Source organism: Salvia miltiorrhiza, chromosome 7, assembly GCF_028751815.1.
Source record: "Salvia miltiorrhiza cultivar Shanhuang (shh) chromosome 7, IMPLAD_Smil_shh, whole genome shotgun sequence".
NCBI classification, from domain to species: Eukaryota; Viridiplantae; Streptophyta; class Magnoliopsida; order Lamiales; family Lamiaceae; genus Salvia; species Salvia miltiorrhiza.
In genome coordinates this window covers 56,247,607-56,268,530 of record NC_080393.1, presented here as the reverse complement: position 1 = coordinate 56,268,530, position 20,924 = coordinate 56,247,607, and the positions used below count along the sequence as shown (strand labels likewise).

Below are 20,924 nucleotides of genomic sequence, written 5' to 3'. Positions count from 1 at the left end.
TATGTCAAATACCTTTATCGCTAAAAGAAAGACGTGGGTATGTAACCTTCGTCCGCTTCCTGTCTGGAGAAGTGTAATTTTGCACTGGTGAATCTATTAACAAAAAAAACAATGTAAGCATAAGCTTGTGCACTAATAAAATATAAAAATTTACTTAAATTTACCAGGTATAATAATAACGTTATCAAGATCCTACTCCCTTTTAACATCTGCACCAACAAAAATAGTTAAGTTTTACTTAAACATAAACGAAGCATGTTATTGTATATTAATAATCTCATCGAAGAATTATCAAATCTCAATTCAGCCGTACATAACCTCAATTCAATATTTCAACACATTACAATACAATTTATAATTATTTTTATATTTGAAAAAATATCTGATTTTTAATTTTGTATATAAATTCAACATAAACCTCATAGCTAGCCAACATATTATTAGAAACTGATTAGTAACAAGAATCCCAGTGAGTACAAAAGTCAACGGATATATAGTACTTTTAATAAAAATTGTTTCAACGAATTACGGTCTAGATTGTAACAATGAATCCTAGTGAGTACAAAAGTCAATGGAATTCGAGGGAGGGGGTGAGGGTCCAGAGAAAGGAGAAGACGTGGGTGAGCACGCTGTCGGGGAGGCTGCTGAGGCGATCGGGGTAGGGTTTCCCGATTGATTCTTCGATTTTTCTCGATTTCTTGCGCTTGGGCTCCATGGCGGAAATGGGGAAGGTGGTGATCAAGGTGGGTTAGGCGGCGAATTTTGGGAAATTTCAGATGTGAATCGAGGAATGTTGGGAAGGACTATGTAAAAAATAAAAAATCATTTGCTGTTCGTGAAGAATAAATATATTAAACAAGCTGATATACGACATTTTTTAACAACCACTGCAACTAAATGTTTAGAACTAATTAAATCGTAAAGAACGATTTGAATAAGTACAAATTGAAAACAATGCAATATACCAATACAATTGAATTCTTAAAAGACAAACCTTTATCAGCCTAGAGATCCATCTCCACGCCGGCGCCGAACAAGATCGGGATCGTTTATGGTAAAAAATAAAAATGAATGTTTTCAATGAACGGGAATGTAACAAAAATAGGTTCGAAATAGATGATGATCATTATGTAGAAAATAGGTGAGAGATTTCCGGGATTTGATGAATTTGCCAAAATTATGAATCAATGAAATTGACATTTGTATCCTCAACTCTCCTAAAGCAAATAAATAGAGGCTCTGCGAAATAATACAATTGAGATCGGTTCTTAAATCAGAACCGTTGGATTAGACGAAATGAAAGGCATGGATTCCTTCTCTATTCTCTATCTAAGGGGACCTTTTTCGTTGAATTGGACCCTTCTCTCTCTCTCTCTATATATATATATTTATATATATATATATATATATATATATATATATATATATATAGGGTTAGGTTCAATGAAGAAGGCCTAAATGTAAAAGAGAAGAGAGAAGTAATGTCACACCCCAATTCTTGAAAGAATAAATATAATCGAGGTGTGAACAATTCATAGAAATAAACAAGGGAAAAACCTTGTTAAAACCGAAATATGATAGAAAGTCGGGCTATGCCCCTTTGGATCACAAGTTTTGTTTCATGCTTCTGACAACCGACATTCATTAGCATAAATTTAGTAGTGAAGAGTCTAAGCTCGGTCAGGTATATCATTTGAAATCTAACATGAAGATCTTAAGTTGGGAAAACAAAAGACGGATATGAGTAATTGCTACAGCGGAAGTCTAACATAGGAATTTAACCCTAGCCTCAGTCTATTTTCCTCTCCTCCGGCGACTGCAGCAGCGACGAGCCGCCGCTCCGCCTTTCTCCGCTCAAGCGCTCAGCAAACCCGAGACCCCAAATCGGCCGCCTCCACTTCTCCCTCTTCCTCTGAACAAGACAACGGCGGAGTCACCGCCGTCGACCGCACCTTCCATCTCTCTCTCTCACCACTCAGCCCCAAATCCCCAAAATCCGGAACCACCCCTTGACTCCCGGCGACCGCACGACCGAAAGGCCGCCACCGCTGAGCTCAGCTAAAGCCCCCAATTTTTCCACCTGCCCCTCCTTTCTCTCTACGCGCCGAACGGATAGCAGTGATGAACCGCCGCCGACCGCCGTGTCCCTCCCTCTCTAGGCCGAACAGTAGAAGCTCCCGCCACCACCGTCGCTCCCTTCCATCTCCGACTTCACACTCACGATAGAGACAACATCACCGGCCCTCAATCCACACAACAAAACAGTTCAAGACTCAACCTTTTCTTTTCTTTCTTCATAAACATGCTTTACATATATGTATATACAAGAACAGGTTGTATGCATATGTATTTTGTAATGAAATTGTCATTTGTTCATTCAAATATTTGCATATGTATATGTAAAAGTATACACAATATATATACACTGAATGTATGAGTATTTTGCAACTAGAAGAAACTTGACAGTCAAATGGTGTAAGGGAAAGAATGGAAAAGAATGAACCTTTGGAATTATAAGTTGAGGTGTGCGGCTGTTACTGTGAAATTGATGAAAAATGTGAACTTGATTTGCTTCCTATTCTTAGCCGGGCTTGATTTCTTGAAGGAGCAAGGTTGGCGGATTCTTGTGGAAATGAGAGAATGAAACTTGGCTTGCAGTATGAATTTGGTTTGGCAAAGGAGTAGAGGAGTGTTGGGGATGCCTCTGCCAAGCATGGCTTAAAGTTGAAGTTAGTAGCTTAGCATAGGCATAGTGTAGGGTGGCTGATGGGATGGATGAGTGTAAGTGAGTTGAGTGAGGATTTGACATTTAAAATCCCTCAGGATTGAATTATCGAAACTGTAACAATTCATCAGGGTTCGCTAAATAAAAATATCTGTTTAAAAGCTCAATGCTCAACTATTCAATTTAAATAAAGATGCAATGCATAAGAATTTAAATAACTAAATTTTACAAAAGGATTTGGAAAACGTTTGTTGGAATTAAAATAAGTTCATTTTCTTTTATCCGGCGTGAATCATCCTGACTTCTAAGTTCGAAATAAATCTAAACTTAGCTACGAGGAAATAGGGTATTACATCCCTCCCACCTTATAAAAATTCCGTCCTCGGAATTGCATATCTGGTATTCTAGCTTGTGATACTAGGCATTCGTTTCATTCATCTCTTTTGTGGCCTTTTCCATCCTGTGATGGTTTCACTACATGACGAGAACAACTTTCTTGTTCCGTAAAGTTTGATCTTGCGATCAAGAATCTGAACTGATTTCTCTTCACAACTTAGGTCCTGGCTGGGACTACTTTATCTTGCTTAATCACATGCTTTGGATCAAACACATGCTTTCATAATATCGAGACGCAATATGTATTGTATACATCCACAATGCTTGGTGGCAGAGCCAACTTATAGGCTACAAAGGCCTAACTTAACTAGGATCTCAAAAAGGTCCTATAAAGCGGGGTCGTTACTTACCCCTATTTCTAAAACGCATAACTCCTGTTGAGGGAGAAACTTGAGGAAAACTCGATCCCCAACATTAAATTCTAACTCTGATCGGCGTTTATCGGATGAAGACTTTATCCATCTTGCTTCCTTGATTCCTTGCTTGATATGCTCGACTTTCTCGGCCATTCTTGATGCTAGTTTCAAATCTAAAAACTTTCTTTCACCACTTCATCCCACTACATCTCTTTTCATTTCTTTTCTTTCCAAAAAAAAAATTTCCTCAAAATTTCTGGTACATTCCAAAACTGTTACTAGTTCGAGTCATCTCCGTTGACTTGAGCTCAAATTCTTTTACTCGAAAAAAAAGTGCTTCAAATTCTTATGACCTATAAAGATCTCACTCTTAGCTCCGTAGAGACAGTGCTTCCCATAGTGACATACTATGTTGCATGAAACTAGGTCTGGTGAAAATTTGGTAATTCCTTGGGAAAAATATCTTTGTACTCTCGAATCAGTTGAACTTCCTTAATTGTTTCCTTCGTCCTAAGTCTCATTCTCAGATTGACTAGGGAATTCTAACGTCAAACTTTTCTCATTATCTTGGTAACTTTCACTTCAAAGATTAATGGCACTCCTTCTACCATGTAAACTCATTTTCTCATTTCCAAATGATTATTCAATGTGGGTTTCTAAGATTCCATCGTGCTGGTGTTCCAAATTTATTCTTTGAGGTGATGAGGCATAGTGCTCAAGTTCTCTGTGGTTTAAAACGAACATTTGCTTTTTTCGGACATTCTTCTTGATGGAGTTTCTGGCACTTTAGCCAAAGTGTTCACGCTTTTAGCTTGAGCTTGCTAGCCTTGGGGGTGGGTTATACCTTAAGTTTAGTTCTAGTGCTTTCCTTCCATTCCAGGTTTTCTCTATTTCCTTTATTCTATTGGTAGCAGTGCCTCAATGATGAGAGCCACTGTCACGACCGGCCTTAATTAAAGATAATTAATCCGGGAAAACCATGACTGGGGAAGGGAAATTAAGAAGCGGGATTAGAAAGGGGTGCATAAAAGAATACTCAAAGAGCTTGAATATGCGTGAAATATTCCTTAAAAAGGAAAAAGGCATAGTTCGCATAAAAAGGGTACTCAAAGAACTTGTATACGCGTTATATTCCTTAAAAAGGAAAAAGGCATCGTTAGGGGCTTGGCTAAAACATTATCAGAGTTTGCAACGGAAGGCGTAACTGAAATAATCAGTGTTTACAGCGGAATGCATAACTGAGATACATGTATGAAGACATGTATCCTTTCTGAGCCTACTTTAAGTTCGACAAAAACTCCACTAAGCAACAACACTTCATCGCCCATCACAGCTCAACCTGCACAAACATAAACATCGAAGGGCTAAGTACAAGAGTACTTAGTGGGCAGTTGCCAAGCATATAACATAACATCATTAACAATTTCACAATATCGCATAAGAGGCATGAGTTTCTTTCATATCCTTTGCTCATTAAACATTTCCAAATTCATAAATAGCATAAGGGCATTCTTCATCATCAATCTTCATTAACAAACATCGTGTCGTGGAGAAGGCCTTCCCCAACGAACACGGGCATCGCACCGTGAGGGGGAGCCTCCCTCAGCGGTCACGGCATCGTACTATTGAGGGAGGCCTCCCCCAATAGACGCTGTAACACTGGCATACTGGCATCGCGCCGCGAGGGAGGCCTCCCTCAGCGGACACGGGCATCGCGCCGTGAGGAAGGCCCTCCTCAGCGGACACGGCATCGTACTGTTGAGGGAGGCCTCCCCCAACAGACGCAAGCATCAAACATAAGCATAAACTTATCAGCGTAAAGCATTCAAGCGTAAATAAACATAATCAAGCGTAAATCATTTAGCGTAAAGCATAATAAAGCATACCACACTTGAAGATCCAATTTGCATTTTAAAGCATAACACATGCATAGCATTTTATTTACGCGTAAGAAATTGCCCACCTGATAGCAAAGTTTTGCTAAGGTACTGTGACTTCTTGAATAGTTCTTACTCTCGCGCTTGACCTTAATCATGAGAATGTAAAATAAGACATTGCCTCGAGGAAAATTCTCAATTAATGAGAAAGCGTAATTAACTATGCATGAATCTGGTATGCATGAACTAATCTTTTGAGCGATAATTGGGAATTCTACTATTAATCCTCATTAATAGATTTAGCTAATTCTCCTTTAGCGCGGTCGAATAAAACTGTGATTCTTCCTTCCTCATCGGAATATTCTAGTCGTGAAATAAACCTCGCATTTGTACTTGATTGAAAAAGGACTAACTCGGCTTTAAACGAGGTGTGACCTTGTAGAAATTATCGGGCTTTTCGATAGAAACATCATTACTAGCGTAACCTCAAATAATTAATAGGCTCAAAAGAGAGTAGTCAATTAATTAAATAAACCAGTGGCTTAAATGAAACAAACAATAATGGCTTGCTTTAAAGTCGGAAGTCCAAAAACATTAATTAATAAACTGGGTGGCTCATTACTGATAAATAATTGGGCTCCATCAAAAATTGATACTGCTAGGCTTAGCTCAAAGGAGTAACTTCAGCTCAAGCTTTAAAAAAAATTAAAGCCCAACTTAAAAAGTCTTCGACCCAAAACAATTAAAATAGGGTCCAAATAATAATTAATGTGGACTGAAAAGAATTAATCTTAGCCCAAAAAGACAATTTAATCGGCCCAAATGATGAATTAAACTGGCCCAACGAAATATAAATGGGACTAGAATAATAGCCCATCATAAATATGCATCAGCCCAATTCCTTAAATTAATCGAGCCCAACTTAAAATAATTCGGCCCACAATAAATTAAAAGGGAAAGCCCAATATATGCTAGCCCATGTGAAATTAAGGGATATGGTTCTGGGCCCAAATTAGTGGGATAACAAACAGCCCATCTAAAAAAAATACTCCAAAATCGGCCCAAGCAAAGGAAATAAACTTAAGCCCAAACAATTTAAAATAAATGAAGCCCAAAGAATTAAATGAATCAAGCCCACTCTCTCTCTCAAAACTGTCGGTCATCTCTCTTCTTCTCCCAGCAGAACACGCTCCACTCCCTCTCCGCTCGATCTCGTCTCTCTTTTTCTCCAAGACAGCAGCGCCGCCTTTTTCCTTGGCTGTTCAGCGGCCGTCGGCTCCGGTCTGCTTCGGATGCCGATGCGTCAACCCGACGTCGTCCTCTATCTCTCTCCGCGCAGAAATCAGTCGAGCCCTAGATCTCAGAAAAGGGGAAATCGCCCAGTTCGAGCGTTTGCTACTCCGGGCCACGACGCCGGCCGTTCTCTCTCGGCCATGGTTCCAGTCGGCCTCAGTGATTCTCCAGCTCCGATGCCCTGAATTTCTGGCGAGTCGCCGCTGCTGTCACGCCCTTGTCTCGAATCCGGCGAGTCAGCCGGCGATGGTCGTACTCGCCTCTCCTCTCGTCTCAACCATGAAAGGGAAGCAAAGCCCTAACTCTTTCCCTGAAGTTCAAACTGATTTTTTCCCTTAATAATCGATCAATTTCTGCTGCTCAAAACCGGTCTGCGTCGTTGCTGCTACGTTCCTCCCGGCGGCAGGTGAAGGCCCGCTGATCCGCTGCTGTCCTTGGATCGTTGCTGCTGTTTGGGGTCCCGATGAGGTTGGGCGAGTTCGCCCTGTTCCGACCATCGTCGTCGTCATCGGGCAGTCAGCCCTTTCTCTCAAAGCTAAGTCTTTTTCTTACTCAATTATCTCGGTTCATGTTCAGTTGGTAATGGTCTGGGAAAAACTCTCATAGTTTGTTGTTCTAGAGTGCAGCCTGTTTGTGAAGTTTATACTTTCTATTGTACGAAATATCTAGGCTATTTGATGTAGATGAACTGTGATATGCTAGATATGGATGCAAACTGAATTGAATATTTGGGATATCAAATTACCTTGAGTATTTTGTGTTGGTAGCTGCTGTTGTTGATAATGAATTCAATGGGAAAGGAACTGAAATTGCAAATATTGTTTCCTCAACAAATGCAGAAAGAACCAAGTATGGAATGAAGAAAACTTAGGCCAAGACTTACCTCTCGATACTTGGCAGTTGGCAGCAGGAATTAACTTCTCTTCATCTCCCTTTCTGGTGCTTAGTGTATGAGAGAAGGAATGAATGGAGGTGAATGGAGGAAGGTTGCTGCTGAATTGTTTGCTTGAAGAAGTGTTGGCTAGTAGCCTTCAAGAATCGAAGATTGTGGGGAGAATGTAGTGGAGGAAAGCAAAAGGTGGTGGGCAAAGGATTGTAGTGCACACTTTTCCTTTTCTTTTATCTTGCTTTGCAACATTTTGTTTTTTTAAAACTCTCTCTTTCGTGGTGGAACGTTGGTGCCAATTGAGTGGAGTTGGTGGTGATTATATAATTAGATAGTGGAGTTGGCCCAATCTAGAGATGATTTGAGAGTTGAATGTATGATCTTCTGGTGCAATCAATGACTAAAGTCGTTCCACAATAAAATAAAATTCTAGCAAATGTGAAAATCAAAAGGCTACTCTTCCAAGTAGCGGAAATGGCTGATGGAAAACGGCGGTGGTAATAATGCGTGTATAGTGTGATGTCCTAATTGTAAATAATAATAAATCTTCGTGTCTTGGTTACTCAGTGCATCTGCTATTTAATCGCGTGTTTGCAATCAAATACTGGCTTCTGCTCATTATTCGTGTATAAATTAAATACGTAGATTTAATTTGCGTTGCAGTCGGAATAATTTCTCGACTTCTAGTAGCACTAATAAAATATAACTGCTTCTGTTTTTCGATTAATAAATAACATGACTTTGCTAAGTCAGTTATAACTTGGAAATAATAATTATTGAATGTCTCAATAATCCTCGTCGCGTTTTTCTCATACGTTATAAAAGTATAAAGCTAAAATAATAACTCCGTTTCTGATAAAAAAATCAGAACCATAAACTGGATTCATTTATAAAAATTGCATTTACTAATTTTAATCATAATTAAAAGAGCGGGCTACTACAGCCACGCTCATTATTTGCCCATACGTAAAATCTCTTTGGTTTGCTAGGGGATTGAATATCTCATGACATCATTTGTTTGCGAACTCCTTCACGCGTTTCTCATAAGTGTCCACCATATTTGGAGCACGTATTGACAGCTGGTTGGAATGGAAGCTTCATCATACTCACTATCTGCTCTGATTCTCCGCTCGGGATTTCAGAAGTCGCTTTGATTCTACCAATGGATGGTTAAAAGACAGGTTGTTGCTCAGTGTATCTTTCTAACTGTGAGAATATCACCTTTTAGTACTTCGAGAACTAGCAGCAAACTAAGTCATTCTAGTCATTACTGTGTTTATCGTGATAAAAGAAGATCTTATTGTGACAACTACATAGTGTGAGTCTATACATTGGGATGACGCTCTACTCAAGGTCAAAATTCTAATTGACAATCACCGAGATCTTAGTTATGTGGGCTGGCCAGACCCAGCACAACGAATCACTCAGTCAAATGGGAGCTTCGCTTCCAATCATGTCAACTTCTTATCTCTTATAAAGCTCTAAGTCAACTTCTAACTTAAAGCACTTACTTCTAAGTACTTCAATCATAATCATTGGTACCATATAAGTCCATTCTATGCCGTTCTAGTGGTGCTATCACGACTAATACTTGTAAGGCATTTTTGGGTAGTTCTCAAATAGTTTGTAAAAGAACCCATCATTCTAATCATATAGGCAGTGAACCTAAAATGATAACATAAAACTTTCACATTCATTCATACATACATACATACATACATTTGCTTTCTTTAAAACTTTGAGTCATATGGACATTAAATGCCCCTTTCATGAACAATTTTGCTTATGCCGAAAAGATTCAAGGAATCTAACTCGACCATACATACATACATACATTGATTCGTTAAGGGCTCGGGTAGTCCCAAACACGACATTGAGCTTAGTTATATGAGTCAGGGACCCAAAATAACAACATGAAGAATAATTTGCAATTCACATGACATCATAAACATAAGACGCACATTTTCTTGAAAACTTTCATAACATCTGAAATACATATATGTATATTTTTTTTAAAACTATTATCGTACCTTAGTTGCGGCAGTGTGACGGCGAGCTGAGGGCTACTGACATTCTTAGAAGTCTAGAGATACTATTCTAGACTCGACATAAAAAAAAGCTTATGGTTATCAGAGACATGAAAGGAAACTTATGCTCTGATACCATTCTGTCACACCCCAATTCTTGAAGGAATAAATATAATCGAGGTGTGAACAATTCATAGAAATAAACAAGGGAAAAACCTTGTTAAAACCGAAATATGATAGAAAGTCGGGCTATGCCCCTTTGGATCACAAGTTTTGTTTCATGCTTCTGACAACCGACATTCATTAGCATAAATTTAGTAGTGAAGAGTCTAAGCTCGGTCAGGTATATCATTTGAAATCTAACATGAAGATCTTAAGTTGGGAAAACAAAAGACGGATATGAGTAATTGCTACAGCGGAAGTCTAACATAGGAATTTAACCCTAGCCTCAGTCTATTCTCCTCTCCTCCGGCGACTGCAGCAGCGACGAGCCGCCGCTCCGCCTTTCTCCGCTCAAGCCCTCAGCAAACCCGAGACCCCAAATCGGCCGCCTCCACTTCTCCATCTTCCTCTGAACAGGACAACGGCGGAGTCACCGCCGTCGACCGCACCTTCCATCTCTCTCTCTCACCACTCAGCCCCAAATCCCCAAAATCCAGAACCACCCCTTGACTCCCGGCGACCGCACGACCGAAAGGCCGCCGCCGCTGAGCTCAGCTAAAGCCCCTAATTTTTCTGCCTGCCCCTCCTTTCTCTCTACGCGCCGAACGGACAACAGTGATGAACCGCCGCCGACCGCCGTGTCCCTCCCTCTCTAGGCTGAACAGTAGCAGCTCCCGCCACCACCGTCGCTCCCTTCCATCTCCGACTTCACACTCACGATAGAGACAACATCACCGGCCCTCAATCCACACAACAAAACAGTTCAAGACTCAACCTTTTCTTTTCTTTCTTCATAAACATGCTTTACATATATGTATATACAAGAACAGGTTGTATGCATATGTATTTTGTAATGAAATTGTCATTTGTTCATTCAAATATTTGCATATGTATATGTAAAAGTATACACAATATATATACACTGAATGTATGAGTATTTTGCAACTAGAAGAAACTTGACAGTCAAATGGTGTAAGGGAAAGAATGGAAAAGAATGAACCTTTGGAATTATAAGTTGAGGTGTGCGGCTGTTACTGTGAAATTGATGAAAAATGTGAACTTGATTTGCTTCCTATTCTTAGCCGGGCTTGATTTCTTGAAGGAGCAAGGTTGGCGGATTCTTGTGGAAATGAGAGAATGAAACTTGGCTTGCAGTATGAATTTGGTTTGGCAAAGGAGTAGAGGAGTGTTGGGGATGCCTCTGCCAAGCATGGCTTAAAGTTGAAGTTAGTAGCTTAGCATAGGCATAGTGTAGGGTGGCTGATGGGATGGATGAGTGTAAGTGAGTTGAGTGAGGATTTGACATTTAAAATCCCTCAGGATTGAATTATCGAAACTGTAACAATGCTGAATTCTCTTGAATTATGAGGGTTCGCTAAATAAAAATATCTGTTTAAAAGCTCAATGCTCAACTATTCAATTTAAATAAATATGCAATGCATAAGAATTTAAATAACTAAATTTTACAAAAGGATTTGGAAAACGTTTGTTGGAATTAAAATAAGTTCATTTTCTTTTATCCGGCGTGAATCATCCTGACTTCTAAGTTTGAAATAAATCTAAACTTAGCTATGAGGAAACGGGGTATTACAAGTAATCTCATCCGTTGATCTTATCTAATCTAACAGACATGATTTATTCACGCTATGTTCAACGGATTTTTTCATTGAACATTCATCAAATATATTGAACATATACAATATTTTTGGGGGTTCTGGGGTTCGAACCCCAGAACCCCATATGTTTAACGAAAAAATTCGTTGAACATGTTGGAATAACATTTAGGCCTTTTTCGTTGAACCTTGACCTATATATATATATATATATATGACCCTATATAGGGTTGCACTCAATAAAGAAAAGCCCCTTAGACAAAGAAAGAAGAAGAGATCTTGGCCATTCCTTGATTCAAATCTGACGGGTATCATCTCACCATTATATTCAATTTGATTTATGCAATGAAGGCGGAAATGTCAGATTTATAATGGTAAAGGATAGGATTGTAAACTTCATTATATCGTAATTTAGGAAAGTTCATCGAATCCCTGATTTTACTCGATTCCCTTGAAGATCAATAAGGATGTCGATCCCTGCGGATTATTCACACTACCAGTTCATCGGCTGTTGGCTTACCAAATTTTTATCACCCTCCGATTGCTGTCCACGGTTATCACGATGAATAACCCAAAACTGCAAATTACAAGTTCGACGAAATTGCTTTAATTGATTGCTGGTGTGTTTCTGTAAATTTAACGAACATATGAACTCATTCTCTTGAACATATGCTGTTGAACATATGAACTCATTATGAACATATGAACTCATTCTCTTGAACTTTTATGTAAATTTAACGAACATATGCAACATTACGTTAAATGAAACGAAGCCCTTAATTTGGACCTATTTTATTGAACATTTCAACACGTTCGCTTGAACTTCTTTGGGAATTTGTCGAACTTCTTTGGAAATTTGTCGTATATACTACCAATCGCAACTGGTCGAACAAAATACGTTGAGCATTACACGAATGATGTTCAACATTGATCAATAAGTTGAACATATGACTCATGTTGAAATGAATGCATTGAACATGCCACAAGTTCGTTGAACTCACACATGATAACGTATTGAACATATGCATACGTTTTGGAGGTATTGGACCACAATACTAAGAAAAGCATGCCAAAAGTTCTTGAAGTAAACCATGGAACTTTTATAAGTTTGTGATTCCTCAACCTGAGTGCTCTATTTTCCTCTTCGATTCAAGCTATTGTTCGTTGAATTTTTCTTCGCATAACCACATATATTCTGGAAAAGAATTCGAAAACGCCAATTTGTGAGGAGAGATAAAATATCTAACTGAATCTTTATTCCTATAAACTAATATTAGATATAAATGATTACCCCTAATTATGGAAAAAACGTCTAACACTCCAATGACATTTACTAGTTTGACCTTTACTTAGTTATATACGGCCGACTTTCCATATTGAAACTAGACCACACATTAATTGTATTGGGCCAAGATCACTTCTTTCTTCTCTCCTACATTTAGTCACTTTTCATTGAACCATTGCCTATATATATATATATATACTAGAAATTTTGCACCGCGTAGGACGCGGTGTTTCCATAATTGCTCCGTGAATTATGGGACCAATAACGGCGCTGGTCGAATCATTTTTAAGTGTAGACATATTATACTTGACTTATAGGTCACGATTGTAATACATTTAGGAGTATTTAATTTGTACAGCTAGGAGCAACAATCTACATAATACAATTTATATATAAACTATTTAAGTATCCTTTCAGACATTATGCGTTATACATACATAGCACATTAAACCAAAAACTGCATCGAGGCATATACAATGTACATACAAAAGGTAACCTCAAAATGCTAGTAGAATGTCACCAACACGGTGTAATAGAGCCAAAAGTCATAGCTAGAGAATTGTACAAAGTACATACAAAAGTTGCTTCAAAGTCTCATAAAATCTTTCACTTCATCAGTCCAATATTCTTCGCTTGATTGTTCTGCCACTCCTTGACTTGAGTGTTGGTGTTTGTGGAACTCTTTTGCCTAAAAGTTGATGATAATATTAACAAAATCAGTTAATGACAAACATAATGTATTTGCATATATAATATCCTATATCATTGATGATTTGATTTAGAACTATTCACACTGTTGTCTCATGTAGAATTCTAACCTTTATTATGCTCAATAACCACTTCGCTAAGTTGGTGGGATGAATCAGATATGCTTTGTATCTTGTCTTTTAAGATATTAGACTTCATTTTGTTCGCCTTCTTTGCTGATAATGTTGCACAGAAACTCTCATCAATCATACGAGAACACACATTAAAGATTAAGTGTTTATATAATGACAATAGTTAGTTGTTCTCTAGTTTTTTTGTTTTGTACCCTTAGCTACTTGTTTGTCCTTAGCTTGAGTTATTTTAGTCTTCTTTGATGTTTTTGCCACAAGGTCCTGTTTCTCCTCATGGTATAGTGTGCCTAAATGATTGAGTTAATATTGTTAACAACGAAGAATATTGGAAACGAAAATTTATCTAATTGGTTGAATAATTACCTGCCAAAGGTAGACATGACTCCATATGAGAATCTTCAACAAGTTTGCAATCAGTTGCTCTCCCCACTAATTCATCTACAAATAAAGTTGCTTAATTATATTTGTATATGTTTTATAAATTGTTGGAGCTAAGCAAGTAGCTGGTACACATGTGTACTGGTTCAGATTTCATAGTAATTACACACAATGGTACCAAGTGGTAGTTCAAAACATGATAGATTAACATAGGCGATATCAATTTAAAATTAGAATGTTTAGATGTGCATGCTTGAGGATCTTTGATCTTCATGTTCACGTGACTTTATGACCTCATGCTAATGTTTTTAGCTTTCTTTTTTATTTTTGAAATTTCTAACAATGGCACAATAATATTTCAACATTTGCTCGATTAATAAATTCTAGAAGATTTAAAATACTATCTATCATGTCTAACTATTACCTGATAGAGGCATATCCAAATGTGCATCATCAAAATTCTCAGGTGTATCAACATCATCTAACATTACAAAACCAATATAAATATTGTTAGATCATTCATTATTCTTATATTGGTTATACAATTTCTCCATTGCAATAAAAAAGTCAAAAACTCACTACTCATGGAAAAGAAAATAAAAAGTTTCACCAACATTTGTTCAAAGTGATCAAAAGAATCCTCATTTTCACTAAGCCATGATTATCATTTTCTGATGGAAAACATATCATCAAAATCTTTAGCAAAATGCACTAAATCTTGTAATAATAATTGAATACCTGAATCTTCAGAAAGATCTAAGTGCACAACTTTTTTCCTTTTGCTAACAAATCTTCTTTTGATTTTCCCAATGTTACCTGATATAGTATATGAATTGAACCCGATTTCTTAGATGAATAAAATATGAAAATTAAATTTAGAAAATTTCTTATTGGGTGTGTGCATTTTTTCATCACATATACTTTTGTTATTATATATGTAAAAAATCAAATACACGTGTAACCTAGATTCTTTGAAAATAAATTTCTAAATTTTGGTGATATACCTCTTTCAACCGATTCCACTACACAATTCAGACTATCATTGCTTGAATCTTCAGACAAAACAATAGAGCAAATTTTCTTTTTACCCCTGAAGATTTCTGTGATGGAGAAGAAATATAGTTATATTAAATGAATTTGCAATATCAAGTATCTATTTATAATAGTGGATGTTATACCTGATATTGGTTTATCATCATCAGAAGAAAGACTATCTTTAAATGAGCTTCCAATTGTATCTGTTGTTGCAAAATTATAATTATTATCCTTTCAAGCAAGAGTAGCATATCATAATCATTTTCACCTTTGATATGTTCAATATGGCTTTCTTGGGACACTTTCCCCTTGCCTTTAGCTTTGGCAGCAATCTTTGCTCGAATGACTTTATCATTATCTATAATAATTGCAGTAATCATCATTACAAAAAACAAAAATAATTTAACTTAATTTAACTAAAATGTTCATATTAAATTACAGCAAATATTAATCGGTTGCCATCACAAAATTATTCACCTAATGAATCATGAAAAACCAATTGTCTCGTCGCACTTTTTAGCAGCCCTGAAGAAATAAAATACTTAAATTATTATCATCTTAATTTAATAATACATGGAGTAGAAGAAAAAATTATACAAACCTTGCTCCAGATGAACTTCAGGTTCAATGCTAATTTTCTCAGATGGTATTGCACCATCATCTTGTAAAATCTCAATAGCATCCGCAGTGAAAGTACAAACATCTTTAAATATTCGACTTTTTATCTTTAAGAGTAAGACAATATTGCATAGGCGTTGCCTAAGAAAATCCATCTGCGTTATGGGTCCCTATAATTTTTAAAAGGGTATTATTTATTTTTGTAAACGTGATAATAATCGACCATTGTTTAGTTAGAATACTCACTTGATTTTGTTTTTCATAAAACTCAGAAGGATCTAGGCCAAGAAGTTTCTGAGCTTCTTTCCCCAAAAAAGTGACTTCCACTTGTCCAGACGCATCAAAGACCATGAGACTAAATCTGAAGCTGTAGTAAAATCAAGTGTTCTAATATACACACTTGTACAAATCAATACAAACTAAGAAAAGAGGTATTGATCGATTAGCACCTCCGATTGGCTATTCTCATATTCTTGCATGGAGTTGAGTAACACATGAACTCTGTACCATATGAGGCAACTGTCTTTGTGGAACATATTGGACAACCAATGTAAAAGTAGTCTTGGTATTCATTTTCCAATCTTGCTTTAACTTTTACATTAAAGTATGTATTCTGGAAAAGAAATTAAAAAAAAAATGTTAAAATCACGTTACTTGTGCAAGTACAATATAAAGTAAGTCACCTCTTGATTCTGCAACATTTGTTCCACTTTAGTAATCTGCAGGGGTTGCTTAGGTGAGCGCAACACTTTCTTTTCAAAAAAACCACCAGTTTGTACTAACATGTTGATGGCCTCTTCATTCTCTTGCTTCCTATTTATGATAATTATAAGCAAGTTAGGAACAAAAATATTTACACGATAAGGTTCTTAATTGTTATACAGATTATACAATACCATCTCTCTAGTTCAATTAGCATTTCATTCTCAGAGCTATCCAAGACAATTGACTGAGCATTGGTGGTCAGACTCAATCCTGAACATTAAAGAGAAACCATCATCGATTGTGCCTAACAATTTATGTATGTATAATTTATCACACCATGTAAAATCATGCATACCGTAATATGGCACGACTGAAAAATTCAACAACAGCAACGGTGTCCTATTCGAAATAGGTTCCAATTTAGCATAGATCTCATCGGATACTGAAGTTTCCCAAAGTGTCACCACAAACGTTTCCAGCCTACATTTCCATGAATTATGTTATTATAAAATAAACTAAACATATGTAAAGAAATAAAAAAACATAAACTCATCGTGTATCTAACATACTCTGTATCAATGGCAGCATACTCACGAATGACTTTACCCTGTCCTTTGACTGTGACAACCCGAGGTTCATGGGTACCAATAATGACACAAGCAGTATCTAAGTAAGAGAAGAAAATGATTAATTAACATTTAAGTCACAGTAAAATAATCCCATTCTAAAATATAATAAGTACAATAATTCTTTTCCTAAACTTACACAAAATATTGCTAAAATAAATATAAAAATATCATTTTCAATTCTTCAATAATTAAGTTGCTTAGCTTAACTGATCAATGTCTTTGTTGAGAGGAATTTGTGGAACTCGCAACTTGGAGTTGTTCTAAAACTTAGTCCACCAGCAGGTATCGAATCATTTGGTTCTTCATTCACCGAAGTATCTTTTCTGAAAGTCCATTGGTAATTACATGTCACAATTGGATTCCTGTATTGCTTTGGATCAGAAACATAGGCTCCTTTCACCATGTAAACATTACCCTCTTGAAGCACATGTTTGAACCTATCTATATTATCATGGAATATCACGGCATCAAGAGTGTGGCCCTAAAAAGAACAAAAAAATTAATATATGTAACCTTTTAAAGGTAAGAAAAACTCACAACAACAGCTTAAATGTAAGGGATACTCATAAACTTACCAAGCCATCACCCAAGATTAATTTCTGAAATTTATTAGGATTATTGTTAGCTTGCTTAGGTTCTTGCTTCTTGATCACTCTCACCTTGCATTTCCATTCCTTCGTTCCTGGGAGAATCTCATTCATTGGAATCAAACGCTCTTCCATTTCTTGACAACCTAATTGGATCATGGCAGTAAGTAACAAAAGCATTTGAATTACAAAACAAGCAATAACAGTTAGATCATAATCTTAACTAATTGGAATTCAATATTATATGATCCTAAATGTTTAACTAATTCTATCCTAATCTCTATTTCAAACTAAGACTACCCCAAAAAAGAGTACACCCCTATAAATACCTGCCTTCTACAAAGTACCCAGATTTATCATCATGTCGCCGCATGCAAAATTTCAGTGTACACAACATTTCTTGTTTCACATGTTGAATCCATATCAGCAACTGGCGGTCGAATTAAGAATTTTATTGAACTTGATGTTCTGACCCTTGATAAAGCAACATATAGCTGTCCATGTGAAAAAACAGGATGAGGCAAATAAACACCGACACGATCCAATGTTTGTCCTTGAGATTTGTTGATGCTGATTGCAAAACACAATCTTAGCGGAAATTGTAGCCTCTTAAAAGTAATTGGACATATGTGTGTATCATCCAACTCCAATGGAATCCTTGAGATTAAAACATATTCACCAGAATGAGTCCCTACAGCAATGACGGCTCCGATCACGTGCCTACCAAGATCACGCACAATTAAACGTGTTCCATTACACAACCCCTCCAATGGATTTAAGTTGCGAAGTAACATAACTGGACAGTTAACCTTTAATTTAAGAACATGTGGTGGCAATGAACCAACACTAATTGCATTCATATAATCTTGATAGTATTGTTGCTGGCTTGGATCGTTTGCATAATCCGTGCTAACATATTCAACCATATTGCCTGGGAATTTTCCAATCAATGATTCATTAATTTCTCCCATACATTCATTTTTAGGAGTTAAAATAGCGGTATTTATAAGGCTCGAAGAACCGCTGGAATATGCATCAAACGACGGAAATATTTCATTGACCAGTGTGTCAAGAGGCGAATCTGAACCATGGTAAGAAAGGCACATATCTTCAGGAAGATTAATATAATCAGCACGAACATTTGGCTCTATGCCTTCACCAACCCTCAATAACAAATCTGTAAAAACAGGATCCTCCATTGCCCGCATATTCTGTGTCAAATGAATTTTTCGAATAAGAAGCCATATGGATGAATATACCAAACAAGCATCCACTATCTCTTCACGAGAACCCCTTCGAACAATTGGTATAGTTTGCCGAAAATCTCCACCAAGAACAACTGTTTTGCCACCAAACAATAACTGGTTTTCCATCAAATCTTGCAACAATAAATTTAATGCTTCAACTGCCTTTCGATTTGCCATCGATACCTCATCCCACAATATTAGCTTGGCTGCAATTATTAACTTTGCCGTCGCAGTATTCTTGCTTATCGAGCATGACATAGATTCATCTAAATTTAACGGAATTTTAAATCTAGAATGAGCTGTTCGACCATTTGGTAACAAAGAAGCCGCAACACCAGATGAAGCAACTGCAAGAGCAATGTCACCAGTTGAACGAACAGTGGCCAAGATTGCCTTATATAAAAATGTCTTTCCAGTGCCATCAGGACCATCAATGAAAAAGCCTGACCCAATTGGTGTAGCAAGACTGGACATTATCTCAAGATAAGCAAAGCGTTGTCTTTCATTAAAACGACCCACCGAAGCTAAATCAGATTCTGCAATCGGCATATTAATTTCTGCTGCAAACTCACGACTATTTATCTCTTCACGAGTCAACCCAACTATATAATCAACCACAGAGTACTCATCTATCCCATGACCCATCATTTGCAACAAAGAATCAATGGACCTTAAAGATAACCGATAACCCTCTGCATGGTCTAACAGATAATCCCGTATTATATCAACAGATAAAGCTTCTCTAAATTCAATCCACAGATTTTTGGGATCAGAAGGAGAATTAAAAACAAGTATAATCGCAAATAATTTTCGCAGAGCAGATGGCATTTGATAAGTTGCAGCTTCCTGAATCGCATGCCTAACATCGTTGTCAGAATCCAACAAGCCTCTATCAAGAGCTGCCTCGCGAAAGGACAAAAACAATACGCCATTTGATGTTCTCAAATCTTCAAAAGATGTTGGAGCCCTAACATGATTCAGCAACAACCTTAAATAAAAACGCTCCACTTCTGTAATATTGACCGAGACAAGTCTACCGATTGTCCCTAACCTAGAGCGCGGTGTCCACCTCCTAGTTTGTAAGCTCCATACAAAATGTTCAACAAATTCCCGATACAATAAATTTAGTGCTGCAACTTCAACAAATTTATTCATCTCAAAAAACTCTGTAAGTTGTGTCCTGTTAGCACGATCAGAATCTACAATTTTCGGAAGAGATTGGTTGGCCGCGAAGAAAACCTGCTGATACCCCGACAAATGAACGTGTAATTGCAAAACTGATGGATACATATCAAAAATATCAAATCCATAAATTCGCCACATAGCTTCCGGAGCACAAAGCCACCGTGACTTTTGAAAATCAGAAATCTCATCTATTGGCTCAGTAGATTCAACATCAACAATATTGTATGCTATTTGATCATTACCCTTACAAACATATTTGTAAAGATACTTCACTGATCTAACATCTGTACAAACCTGGACGTTAATATGGCAATCAAACTTTGCCAACAAATAAGCATTATAAGGGACCACCCATCTGTTATCCAACCACTTGCCACGCACCAAAACCTTTTTTCCATCATCTCTACGCTTGTAGTCGGGGTATGAGTCCAACCGATGTTCAGTGTTTGACTTAAACTCTTTTGGATAATAACTTTTGCATTTTTCCCCTATCATGCATGCATTATTTGGGTTGAGTTCACCACATGGCCCATGCATCATATGATTGATAACACAAGAATGTAGATGCGGAGTCAGGTCAAGATCTGGAATCTCAGCTGATACAAATCGATCATAGGCCTCAGTTGAAGTTACCTTATATCGTGGTTGCAATATTATCAACCAATGAACATGTGGAAGGCCTCTTTTTTGAAATTCAATCACATAAAAATAAGCAGCAACTACCCCGAACAAAGAGTCTTTTACAATTTCCTTTTTTAGTTCCTCATTTTTGGCCCTAAAAACTCTTGCATACAAATCATCTCTGTTATGACTTTTCTCAACAGGAAATAATTCACTTTGAATTTCCACCCACTTTGGATTACAAGTCATTGTGAGAAAAATATCCGGGCGTCCAAATTTTGCGACAAGTGCCAACGCATTCATGTAACGACAACGTAGATCACGCGGGCCACCTGTAAAGGTCTTAGGAAGAAGAACACGCTTACCAACAGATTTTGCGCTAATAACACCATTAGATGTTATACTCTCAACTATCCCTTGATACGATTCAGCCCTCATTTCAAACTTAGACTGATTATGG

General features: G+C 37.2%; 2 protein-coding genes across 2 annotated transcripts; both read right to left on the bottom strand.

Annotated features, from left to right (window-relative positions):
* Positions 1 to 13,080: 13,080 nt before the first annotated feature.
* Positions 13,081 to 18,798, bottom strand: LOC130994449 (replication protein A 70 kDa DNA-binding subunit D-like). The gene is made up of 20 exons (XM_057919491.1): positions 17,741 to 18,798; positions 17,400 to 17,557; positions 17,032 to 17,305; positions 16,765 to 16,861; positions 16,551 to 16,675; positions 16,387 to 16,465; positions 16,174 to 16,303; positions 15,940 to 16,103; positions 15,737 to 15,857; positions 15,474 to 15,660; positions 15,350 to 15,397; positions 15,141 to 15,230; positions 15,016 to 15,075; positions 14,842 to 14,937; positions 14,576 to 14,653; positions 14,262 to 14,318; positions 13,823 to 13,897; positions 13,654 to 13,746; positions 13,439 to 13,543; positions 13,081 to 13,308 (listed from the first exon to the last, which is right to left on the bottom strand). The coding sequence occupies exons 2-20, from the start codon at positions 17,544 to 17,546 to the stop codon at positions 13,235 to 13,237; spliced, it is 2,100 nt and encodes a 699-aa protein (XP_057775474.1). The 5' UTR covers positions 17,547 to 17,557; positions 17,741 to 18,798; the 3' UTR covers positions 13,081 to 13,234.
* Positions 17,771 to 20,902, bottom strand: LOC130994448 (uncharacterized). Its single transcript, XM_057919490.1, has one exon. It carries the CDS (start codon positions 20,900 to 20,902, stop codon positions 17,771 to 17,773), a length of 3,132 nt encoding a protein of 1,043 aa, XP_057775473.1.
* Between the last annotated feature and the right edge of the window lie 22 nt (positions 20,903 to 20,924).